A 12,218-nucleotide genomic window follows, 5' to 3' on the forward strand; every position below is an offset into this window, starting at 1 on the left:
TACAAACAGATCAACTTTTAATTGACCAAATTTTTATGCACAGTGACATTTAATATAATGACTCAAACTAGTTGTTATAACGTAGACAGGCTTCCTTCGAACATGAACAACCAGAAAGAGGTACATACCACTTGCATTTCTCTCTAGGGCAATAGTTACCAATCAGCATGAGAGCCATTCAGTATGTTGTTACACTTTGAACTTACTCACACTGGGACTTCATGTGGGACCTTGTGGCTTCTAGATAACTGGTACTTTGGGGGCTTTAACACAGTTTTTCTGGATTAAAATTCTGCACAGCTTCTACTATCACTTAGTTCTGACCCAAGTGTGCTTCAACTCTGAGCAAGGTCAGATTATCTTTAGTAATTTCAGACTTCTTTATAATTAAGGCCAACAAGGGAAAAGCAAACTGATGCAGAATATTGTAGTGTTCCATTATGCCACTCCTCAAACCGAGAAGTCTTCTTGCAACATTTGATCAGGCACCTGTAAAAAGACATTATGTTAGTTAGTATTCTAGATTCCTTTTCTATACTGTGGTCGTTATTTAACAAAACTGAAGAACAGTCTTAAAAAGAGAATGTCACCTAACTTGTTTGAGTATATCAGTCTAATCAAATAGCTATTTCAAAAAAATGTTTTCCTGAACAAGATTAAAGTAGACTAAGATAAATGGCAGCTCAGAGAACATACTAAAGTTTAGAAAAAAATAATAGAACTTCTTATTCATTCCCACCATATAATACTCACATTGTTTCTGAAACATACAAACAAGAGTTTACATGTTCTTTTTAGATTTGCTTGTTTAAGTATGCACTGACACATGAACATACATGTGTACTGTTCTTCTCATTTAATATATATGGGTGCATAAGAATAAACACGGAAGTAGTCTTACAAATGCAATGCCGTTTTTGAGAGAAGCATTTGGTGTGTTTGCGTGTGCTTTTAAGAAGTCGATATGCAACTCATAATCAGGCTTAATGCATGAAGGGCACCCCTCCAAGCTATTTTTAGCTGACTACAGAAAGTGATGAGACATAGTAAGGAAGATATGTAGCCTCAATCTGTTGAATTTTGTATAGCTAAAACCGTCATTCTTAACTGAAGTAGCCTGTGTGCTCAAGGCAGTCAGTCCTGAAGCCCAGTCATGAACTTGCCAGGAAAAAAGGAACCACATTCTGTACCAGCTATTGCTTCAAATGGCTACAGCAGGATCCCTCTGTTCACAATACTGAAGATTCACAGTTGAAGGCATGAATAATAGCTATTAGAGCTAAATCCTGAAGTGTTTTAACCTTAGATAAAATTTGTGGAAAGTGGTCTCAGCCTTCAGATGCAATACAGGATAAAAAATCAACTTCCAAAGTTGTAGACTTGGGTTTCTAAGTTGGCAAACTCAGCAAATTAATGCAATCTTTCTAGGTCATAAGGCCAGCTGGCTAGCCAGCCAGCACTACTTCAGTCAATCATAGTTCAGTTTCAAACAATTACAGGAAGAAAATCCAGAGTGAAGTGCAAACAATAAAAAAATACAAGACTCTGCAAATCACCTTCTATGGCAAAGATGGGCAGCTTGTGACCCTCCAGATGTTTTGGCCTATGACTCCCATCAGCCCTCACCACTGGCTATGCTGACTGGCTTATGAGAGTTGTGGGTCAAAACATCTTGGAGGCCCACAAATTGCCCACCCCTGTGGTATGGAATATCTCAAAGTGAAGATGGTCATTTAGCCATTCTTTTCTGGAGTAATGGAACCACAAGAGTGGCTTCTAAATGTTCTTGGTCAAGCAATCATTTCACCAACACTTCATGGTGTCAAAGATAGTTCAAAGCTGTAGTACTCTTAGTTCTTTGCCAAGCCCCAAGTATAGTTCCTAAGCAAACAAACAAGTAACAATTCAGTACCACTCCATATATTAGAACTTTACTGCATTTGTTTACCCTGCCCGTTTGGATTCTTTTCTCCTTAAGTGTATTTGTTGTATTTGTTTTTAACCTTTGTCTAACAGTGGATTGTTTGGAAATCTCTTTTCTAATACCTTTAAACTCTGTGCATGAACGTAGCAATATTATAAGACTTACTTTCATCATCTGAATCGAATCCAAAGAGTGTCCGACACTTCTTTTGTGCAAGGTGAAGCTGAAGTGCTTCTGAATTACAGTAGGTGGTCAAGCATTTGCTGCATCTTAATTTTTCTGATTTGCTACAGGTTTTATCTTGCTCTGAATGGGTATCTACTTTCTCAGTCAAAGTTTTTCTTCGTTTTGGCATGCTAATATATCGTTCATCAAGGTAACTTGGAGGCAATGGCCTAACATAAGGCTTTGTTAAAATCAAGCCATATGAAGTATTTTCTGTTATCTGATTTGGTTTGGAAGGTGACTGAGAGCTTGTAGCAAGACTGTTTGGTGGCATATCAGTACAGTTCTGTAAAACAGGTAGAATGGATCCATTTTCTGTCCTTGTACTGTCAGTCACTCTTTCCAAATCAGCATCTAGTGAAGCTGAAGAAGTCTGTTCTAGTTCACCATGCCCATTGACTAGTTGGTCACTAACTTCATAGTTCTCTGAATTTGGCTCTACTGCAGGTATCTTTTGGTCTATCACGTTCACAACCATAGCAGCACCATCGCATGCATTTTCATTTCCATTTTGAATTAGACTATTTGTTTTTTTCTCACTCTGGATGTAAGTCTTTGGTTCTGTTGAATCTTTCCTTGCTTTCCAAGTTGGAACTGGCAAATCTATTACAGTCTCCTTTTCACTGCTACTACTTTCTTTTTCTTGGATGCTACACTGAGATTCCAAAACAATATCTGAAGAATTATTTTCACTGACTTCTTCAGGAGGATCCAATTTGTTTGAATAATGCTGAGCTTCATGCTCATACAGCAATGTTAGGTCATCAAAAAGCTTGCAGCATTCTGTAAAGTTACATTGAGCTTTAAACTCACTGTGACTTTTTATATGCTCTGCAAGCTCAGTGGATAGCTTAAATCTCTGGTTACAGTTAAAATGTAAACAAAAATATACATTTGGATAAACATGTTGCTTTAGATGATCAATAAAATGTTGAGAATCAAAAAATTTTCTTTGACAAAACCGACATTTTCCTTTATTCCACTTCATTATGTGCTCTTGCACCTTCAGATCAGTGGGATGAGCTTTCCTCGCATGTTTATTCAGAAACCGTATCTTTTTAAAGACTCGAATGCAACCGTTAGCAGGACACTTGAAGTTACCTGCTTGGTCCATAATTTCCAAGTCATTTTGAGGGTCTAACACACCATTTACTTTATGAAGTATAGGGACCTCTTTACTCAGGCTGCTATCACTTTCTGGCAATCCTTCTGTAGTGTCCGGTTCAGGAATGTTATTTGAACAGTTGTCACAACTACCATTTTCAACAACGTTATCCTGGTAACTAATGTGATTTTCAGTTACATCCAATGTGAGTTCAGAATTCTGCATCTCCTCATCAGTACTTGGAATGACTATCTCTACTTTGTTTTCTTTAGAGCTCTCCAAGTTTCCATTTTCAAGAGAGATGTTTGTACCAGAACAGTTTACTTCATTTACATCAGGGGTTTCCTGATCATGACAAGTAACAGCAAGGTGATGCCTTGTCATCTTCTTGATATGATTCTTTAAGTGCTTAAGCATTATTCCTTTTTGCCTGAATTTCCTGCGACACATTACACATGAAAAACTACCCTTTTTCTGATGAGCCTGTGCATGCCTGACAATGTGACCTCCAAGAAACTCCCTGTTACACAACACACAACGATGCCTTGGTACATTGTGATCAACTTTAGATGAACCAAGAACTAAATGGTTCTTTTTGGAATTACTATGACATTTCAATTGTGCTCCAGAAGGATCTTCATGGTCTAGTTCTCCATTGTTTACATCAGATATACAGGGTTGATCACCACGCAATGCCCGACGAGTCTTCGGAGTGTTTGCAGAAGAATGCTCCAGTGTACTTTCTCTCAAGTCAACTGATGCTTTATCTCTTAGCAGAGATAAACAGTTCTGCTTGATCATCAAGAAATTCCAGAACTCAGGATCAAAAAATAACCCCTTTTTCAAAATTGGAAGCAACTCAAAACGAACACGATTCTGAACAGAACTGGTTTGTTCATTATATTCTTCATCTGCACATTTATATAAATGTTCAACAGTGTGATACGACTCCAAGGTGCGCTCAAGAAAAAAGATAGAAAGAGCACATGTTCTGACAATCTCCAAGTCATTTGGCAAAAAATGAGCAATGGTTTTGTATATCAGACACTTCATTTTGGGATCATCACGGAGATCCAGCTGGAGAGCACTTCCACATATCTCAACACAAATCTGCAGACCTTCCTTGCCAACCTATGGGAAACAAAATAGTGACACAGTACATCCTGCCCATATGCTTTAAACTCAGAATATAAAGACAACCCAATTTACTGACAACCTTCTGCAATTCTTCCTTAATCAGTCACTAGATACCCAGAGAAAGACTGCAGCTCAGTGGCAAACACACGCTTTGCATTTAAAATGTCCCAGGTTCAATCCCTGGCATCTCCAGGTAGGGCCTGAAAAAACTGAAAACTTGGAGAGATGGTTGCCAGGCAGTGTAGACAACACTGAGCTTGACAGATCAATGGTCTGACTTCCTATTTATACAATTATTATAGAGTTTTGAAGTGCCAAGTTGGCTGTTCCTGTAATTTCATGTTTGTCCATCTAAACAGTGGCTCTGAATGTTTTGGGAAAGTCAGACTTTCTCTTTGTACTTCCACAGTAACAAACTGTGGAGGGGGGAGGGAAGAGAAGGCAGAGAACTCATCTCCTCCACAGTGTACTACATCACCTTCATACACAAATCTAACTTGCATCTTACTAAGGAGATCACCACATTATGGTGCATTCAGACAGCTAAAAAGCTTGTATTTTTTAAAAGTAATACTTCAGGGCAATCTGACAAATAACACTGCAAGAAAAAGTTGTTTAAAATATGCATTTGTCACTAATTAATGCAATATACACACATATCAAGAAGTAAACATGTTAGCTTAGATCTAGACTTCATTAGTGAAAGGGGGAGGTGACTTTCACTCATGCCATCTTCAGCCCCTTATGTCCTCAGATTCATGAATGTTAGGGAACCCTCTGGATCAATGTGGGAGGGGGAGCTAAGGACTGAATAGGGACAGAGGAATCAAAGAAGTCACCTCCCCTCCTTCCATCAGCAGGATCTCTTTTCTACAGGGTTGGGCAAGTTCTGGTCCTCCATATCTTTTGGCCTACAACTCCTATCATCCTTTACCACAGGAAATACTGGTTAGGGCTGAGGGGTGTTGTAGGCCAAAACAATATAAAGTGTCCTGAAATTTAAATTAAATGTTCAGTTATGCATCTATACTCCTTATAAAATAAAGTATGAATTGCAGAAGTAAGGTTCTAAGTATTTTAAAACATGTAAAGAAATAAAATACAATTACTTACTTCATCTCTAATAACTTTCATGAAAGGGAAAATAACCCTTATGTTTGTAGCTATCCGTAGAAGGTGGTAGCATTGATCTATAAATACTTCCTTTGATGGATTAGATTTAAGCTGTAGTTTACTCCAAATAAAGATCAGCTCCCTATATAGAGATAAAATGGCTGATTAGTATACAATTTAAACAGAGTACTTTTGTAAATATACATGATAGAATGAATAACACTACCAGAATACATGTAATGCAGGGTTATAAAACAAACCTGCATAGCATAGATATTGTGACACTGCTTGTACTATGCTGTACTATTCTGTAGAGAGGTTTGGAAGAAATAAAAACAGCATTTCTAGGTCAGAGAATACCACACAACTGTCAGCAGAATCTAGGTAAAAAAAAATTGCTTCACTTCTGAGAAAGAAGTGAAAACACTTCACAAGGAATTTGATTTGACTAGGGCTGCAATCTTAAGCATACTTTCTTCGAATTGCCCCTATAGTACAATACAGAAGGGAGAGCTATTTTGGTTTCCCATATACTCTTGGAAAACAGAACCTACTAAATTTCATTCTATCCCTGAAGGCTCACAACAAGTAACATACCATATTTCTTTGATTCTAAGACACACTTTTTTCCCATATAAACATCTCTAAAAATGGGGTGTGTCTTAGAATCGCGGGTACGTTTATTATTTCTTAGAATCAAAGCTTTCTTTCTGTTGGTGGTACTGAAATTAGTGTGCGTCTTACAATCGAAGAAATACGGTAATCAACCTTTTTATTTTAAGTACATATGCATTTTGTAGAACCTATGTATTTGATTAGGTGACATCAACTAAATACAATGCAATTTCTAAAGTATGTTACAATAAAGGAAGCATATTATTTGAAACAACTGGGGTTCTTACTAAAGGAAGGTCTTAATGGAGTCAGTTTTAGGTGTCTGAAAGCACTCAGTGTTTGATGGCCAGATTCTTGAGGCAGATACTCTAAAATGTTTACATAGACTTAATAAATAAGTCTACATATTTTGTGGGAGGATGTTGAACACTCCCCAAAATAAAAGCCACAACACAGCTCCCTGAGAAGAATACCCTCATGGTCTGTTTCCTTCCACTGCTTGACAACACTAGTCTATGAGAAAGCGAAGACCAGACTTATTTCTCCATATTCATTACTTCTTCTGTCAGGCTAGGGAGAAGGGTCTTCCATGACCTATTTCTTTCAGATATTACCACAAGCCAGCTCAGACTCCAGTCATCGGAACATCACTCAAACTTTCAATACTGGGGTGGGGGTGGGTCCTACTAACAGGCTGGAAGAATGGCTCAAATGACCTTTAGTCTATCATTACTGGGTCAAAGAGGTGTACAGTTCAAATAGCCCTTCAGTCTATCATCATTACTGGGTCAAAGATGACTATGCTCCTATCCCCATTTCCTTTTCAATCCTCTCTGGTTTTGAGAAGAAAAACTGGCTAGGTATGAGCAAGATTATTTCTAATGCTTCTGCAATTCTGTTGAAGCATAAATTCCCTGTTCTTCCAAAAAAATCTTAAAGTGGCAGTTTTGCCTATGTAATATCTTTATACTGAGAACAGAAAAACTAAGGACTGCCATTTCTATACACATCACATGGAAAATTTCATTTTGTTTACATCAATAAAATTCTTATGTAAAAAATTTTTTTTCTTAAAACAAAATAGTTAATCTGATAAGCCTCAAAGTTACTGCAATTTCCTAACATCTTTTGCTAGCTAAACTAGCTGTTTGTATTGTATAAAAAACCTGAAAAACTAACCTGGAATACTGGGAAAAAATAGGCCACCCTCCTTTTCAAAATGTATTTTTACATTTAAAAACCAGAGTAACGTCTTTCCCCTTTTATAACCAAACTCTAAACCAGCCTTTCCCATCCTGGTGCCCTCTAAATATTTTGGAATACAACTTCCAGCATTCTTGACCATTTGCCATGCTGGTTTGGGTTGATGGAATTTAAGTTAAAAATATCTGAAGGGCCCCAGGTTGGGGAAGCCTGTTCTAAATACTGAAGTGTACAGTTTTCCTAAAATAAAAATGTATTAATTTAGGAATTAAGAATACATTTTAACACATTCAAATGTAATTAAATGTGAACTACCCAGAAACTATAAAATATGTTTTTAAAGTTGGATCTCCTTATTAGTTTCAATTCCCGCTTCCAGAAGGAAGTTCATTGTGGCTGCCAACTAAACACTTGAAAGCAAACATTTCCGGGAACTAAAAGAAAAAGTAGCCTGCTGATTTTAAGCAAAATCTTTCCCAAACCTGACTTTTACTAACACTTTGAAGCTGTGGATTTTGAAGTCAGTGAAACTGTAGTATAGGCATACATTGTAGGCCCATCTTCAATAGACAGTTAACCAGAAAAGAAAAATGAAATACATTAATTATTGCTGAGAAATGTATTTATGATTGCAGAAAAAATATACTTCTACCAGTCCTTTGTAGTAATATGAATCTGCAATTTGCGCGTATTACTAAGAAGTAAGAAAGAATTTACCAGATGCAATACATCTCTCCTTTTTTGAGTTGTGGAACAAGAAACGATTCACAAAGGTACAAAGCTAAGGCAGTCTTCCCTTCTTTTGCAATGTTGCAGATGATTTCAATGCCATTCTTGCAATCAGTCCTCAGCAAGTGCTATACAACCAAAATGAGATCAATTTAGACAATTGTAGTAACAGAAAAGCTAACCACTTAACAGTAATTGGAATTCTCAGCTGCTCTTATTAGGGCTATTTTTATTAAATGTAAAGGCCAAATTTATTTTGGGGGGTGGGGGCAGGGAAGGACTGGGAGTGTTATATATACATTTATACAATGGCAAGTATAATGAGAAAGTTTCTATGCAACATATATTTCAACAAAATGCTCCCAAATACACTTAATGAAGGGTGTAAAAAGCATACTACTACAACTCATAAGTGACAGAAGCCATCAACCTGCACAAGACTCAAGGCACTAAACTGAAACTTGCTCTAAAGTATGGTTAACCAAGCAATTTAATAGCAGAATATTTGGGAATGTTCATAGGATCACTTGTAATGTATGTTTCCAGAAAAGCAGGGTAATTCATGTATGTAGTCTGTGTACAGACAGCCGTTCTCCAGAGAGTTGGAAGCAGTATTGTATGGTCATCATTGCCTGTGATGCATATTCCATATTTTTCAGTCTCAATTAGGTTTCTGGTCAAACTGTTACTGGAGGTTTCTATAGTCTTTCAAAAGAAGATACTAATTTCGAGCACCATGACCAGCACCGTTGCAGCAGACATGTGCAAATTGAGTGCAAATCTCATGGAACCTATTGAGAAGATAGTGCTATCTCAGTCTGGATAATTTTTGAACTGTTTTAGGTTTTAAAAAATAATTAATCATGAACATTTATCCACAAATATATTGCAAGGCTCTGGCATGTGCTCTCTCTCTCTCTCTCTCTTTCTATTACACACACAACCCTAAGAATTTTAAGATGTTGTGATTATTATTTTTAATATTATACCGGTTTTATATGATCTTTTATAACTAGTTTTATGTATTGTATTGTTGTATTTAATTTTGTTCCCTGCCGCGATCCAGAGGGAGAGACAGGTAAGAAATTTATTATTTATTATTATATTGTGAAGTCCTTATGGCACCAACGTTGCCATCTTTTTGGTACTAGATTGACACTTTGCTTCCAGTCATTTGACAGAATATGACAGAGTTTATTCATGTAGTTGTTTTACTGGGTCTTAAGATTTTAAATCATTTTTAGCTGTTTTAACTTTTTGTGTGTTTTGACTCTTGAGTCTGTTTTAGAGAACGGTGTCTAATAAATTTAATAAATCATCATCATCATCTTTTTAATTTTCCCTTTAGAGAAAAAGGGCCTGTTCAGAAGACACCTTAAATGGTTATGGCTTTTGGTTAAGCAGCAGGGTTTAAGGTGTTTTGTGTGATGAATTTTGCTGAACCCTGCTCACTCACAAAATACAGTCGGATCGTCTGCAGCAGGGTTAGTTCTTCTAACCATGGCTTCAAGTGTTGTGTGCCACAGCACCGCTTGTAGTTAGTGCTAACCCCAGATAACTAGTTTTGCTAACCACAGAACCTGAAGTGTCACATTAACAGGCCCCCAAAAAGGTTGTGCCTAAAAACTGCTTGGAATTTGATCCTGTCAACTTCATCTCTGCACTTTCAGTAAATACCCTACTATCTAAGCAGAAATTATCCTGTACACAGATGAAATATTTAGTACAAGAAAGTGTTTTTAAAAAGATGTGGGTTTGGCCATTTGTCTATTTTGCTTTATCATGAATAAAACATGTATTCTCCTGCATCAGCACACAGGATAAAGCTACATTGCTATGCAAGACAAAAATATACTGACAAACAGTACCTCTTGGAATAGCTGATCTTCCAGTGGTGACATATAAAGACATGTGAAAAATGCTTGATGGAAGTAAAGGTCTTTGCTAAAATCAGGATGATTCATGCAAGATTTGATAAGAGCCATTGCCTCTGGGATGCGTTCACAGGCAATAAGGTATCTGGCACGTAATTCAAAGAACAGTGGATTTTCAGAGCTTAAATATTTGTTAACTGGTAAAATAAAAAGACAAACAATTAGATCACATAAAAGAAAAATCATGAAGTAGGTTAAATAAAAGCTCAGTTTTATAAAGCAGCAAGAGAACAGTTGCTGTTAAAAGTTAAAAGACATTAAACTAAGAAAATCTACACAGAAAGCTTATTTTTGTAGATAATAAATGTGATCAGTCTTGAGACAAGGATTTTCTACCAAATTCTTCAGATGCCAGTATACAAATTTCTACATTAACAGTTCACCTTCACTGCCATAAAGTTCTTACATTACCTTAACCCCAGTGACTACCTAAATTTTTTTTTGTAAGCCCTTTAGGTACAGTTACTGCAATATCCTTCAGTGTGTTTGCACTCCAAACTCCCATGCTAGCAAGGGCTTCACTTGGGGAAAGATCTGTAAACATAATGGCGCATACATACAGAGCTGTTCTTTGAACCTTTTGCTCCCTTCAGAAGTAATACATACAAAGAGAAATCTTCACATGCATAAGCAACCGCTAGACCAGGAGTACTGTATTTATATCAGAGGTCACATGATATACAGATCTTTTATTTCAATCCAAGCTTTTTTAAAGTTCTGGCTGAATTGGTTTTGTTCTAGTGCTCTTACTGTTTGTGATTTTTAGTCTGCTTATACATGGCTGTTAACTATCTGGGAGTACGGATACTAAAGGGTGGGGTAGAACTTTCCTACATAAATAAAACGATAAATTCTAATTCCACACTGCTATTCCCAATGTAAAACCAGTGGCAGATAACCTGCAAGTGAAACTATAGGAAATTACGAACAGGACAATTCACTGTGGTACTATTTTGCAATATTTATGGCAAAAGATTAAAGAAATATGACAAAAAATAAGCTGTATTATTGTATTTTTGATTTTATTTTAATAATTGTTGTAAACCGCCCAGAGAGCTTCAGCTATTGGGAGGCACAGAAAAGAAATGAAATGAAATAAATACCTAATTCCTGAGAAACTGGCTTCGCTTTAAGAACCGCTTGTAATACATGATCCTCCCAAGGTCCTCCATCTCTGATAATGCGAGTCACCAACTCCAAGTTAACATTTCCATACCTGTTTAAGAGGTTCTGACATTCCTAAAAAGGAAGTGAGTATTAAAGTACTTAAAAGCGGGTTGAGCTTTATGTTTGTATTTTCATAAATTAAAAACTGTATTATTTAAGAGAATTGTACATTTTTATACATTAGGTAATATATTTTTAAACATTTAATACTTGTCTATTTTATGTGCTAAGCTGTGCAAAGTTCTCATTGTTGTTTATATTTTTATAAATTAAAACAAAGTGGACAGAACAGCCCCTAGTGAACAACTACATCAAGTTTAAGGTTTGAATGAGGACAATGCATGTAAGAAGCATGCTGGGGGGAAAACACCCTAGCAATTTATATTTATTTTATTTCTATCCTGCCTTTCTGCCAAAAAATGGCACTCAAGGCATTCAGTGAAATGATGGCCAGTTGAAGGCCTTTCAATCTCATCATATCTCAACCAAACGACACATTGGCCGGATGGAAAGGCAATCAAAATGTTGGCCAGCCCTGCTCAGTTTCGCTTTCTTAATATTCCTTCATTGCTTCTTTTAAGCATCACACCACAGCAGCACAGTAGGAAACCACAGAGGACTCTGCAACATCCTCTTCCTGGCTGGTGGTGGTCGAAGCAGAAATGGCATCCTGGGAGGTAAGCCCAAGAATAGCAGTGTTCTCAGCAGTGATATATTTTCCAGAAAATTTTGAATTGGAAAATATTCCGGAAAAAACTCCAATGCAAATTACGATAGTTTCCATAGGAAAATGTTCAACTTGCATTGGAAAATGTTCTGATACTCTAGAGCAGGGGTAAGCAAGTAGTGGCCTTCTGAATGTTTTGGCCTACGAACTCTCATCATACATCACTACTGGCTAGAGCTGATGGGAGCTGTAGGCCAAAACATCTGGAGAGCCACAAGTTGTCCACACCTGCCCTAAACAGAAATCTAATTCAGCATGTTTATTTTACTTGTAATTAGTAAGCAATGTTTAAAAAAAAGTACCCCATGTTATTCTTTTGCCCCAATACACCACAAATAT

General features: G+C 36.8%; 1 protein-coding gene across 2 annotated transcripts in view; it reads right to left on the reverse strand.

Moving 5' to 3' along the window:
- Positions 1-12,218, reverse strand: part of ZNF654 (zinc finger protein 654) — a 22,363-nt gene continuing 10,145 nt past the window's right edge. Inside the window, exons 4-9 of one of the 2 annotated variants that reach the window (XM_063126825.1) lie at positions 11,089-11,215; positions 9,920-10,122; positions 8,040-8,179; positions 5,505-5,646; positions 2,090-4,385; positions 1-489 (exon numbers count right to left, since the gene is read on the reverse strand). In XM_063126825.1, coding sequence (XP_062982895.1) covers positions 482-489; positions 2,090-4,385; positions 5,505-5,646; positions 8,040-8,179; positions 9,920-10,122; positions 11,089-11,215 — 2,916 coding nt within the window. In that variant the 3' untranslated portion in view covers positions 1-481. Of the gene's footprint in view, positions 490-2,089; positions 4,386-5,504; positions 5,647-8,039; positions 8,180-9,919; positions 10,123-11,088; positions 11,225-12,218 lie in introns of both variants that reach the window. The other variant, XM_063126824.1, reaches the window with a different exon arrangement.

The sequence above is a fragment of the Elgaria multicarinata genome, chromosome 5 (assembly GCF_023053635.1).
Source record: "Elgaria multicarinata webbii isolate HBS135686 ecotype San Diego chromosome 5, rElgMul1.1.pri, whole genome shotgun sequence".
Lineage (NCBI taxonomy): Eukaryota > Metazoa > Chordata > Lepidosauria > Squamata > Anguidae > Elgaria > Elgaria multicarinata.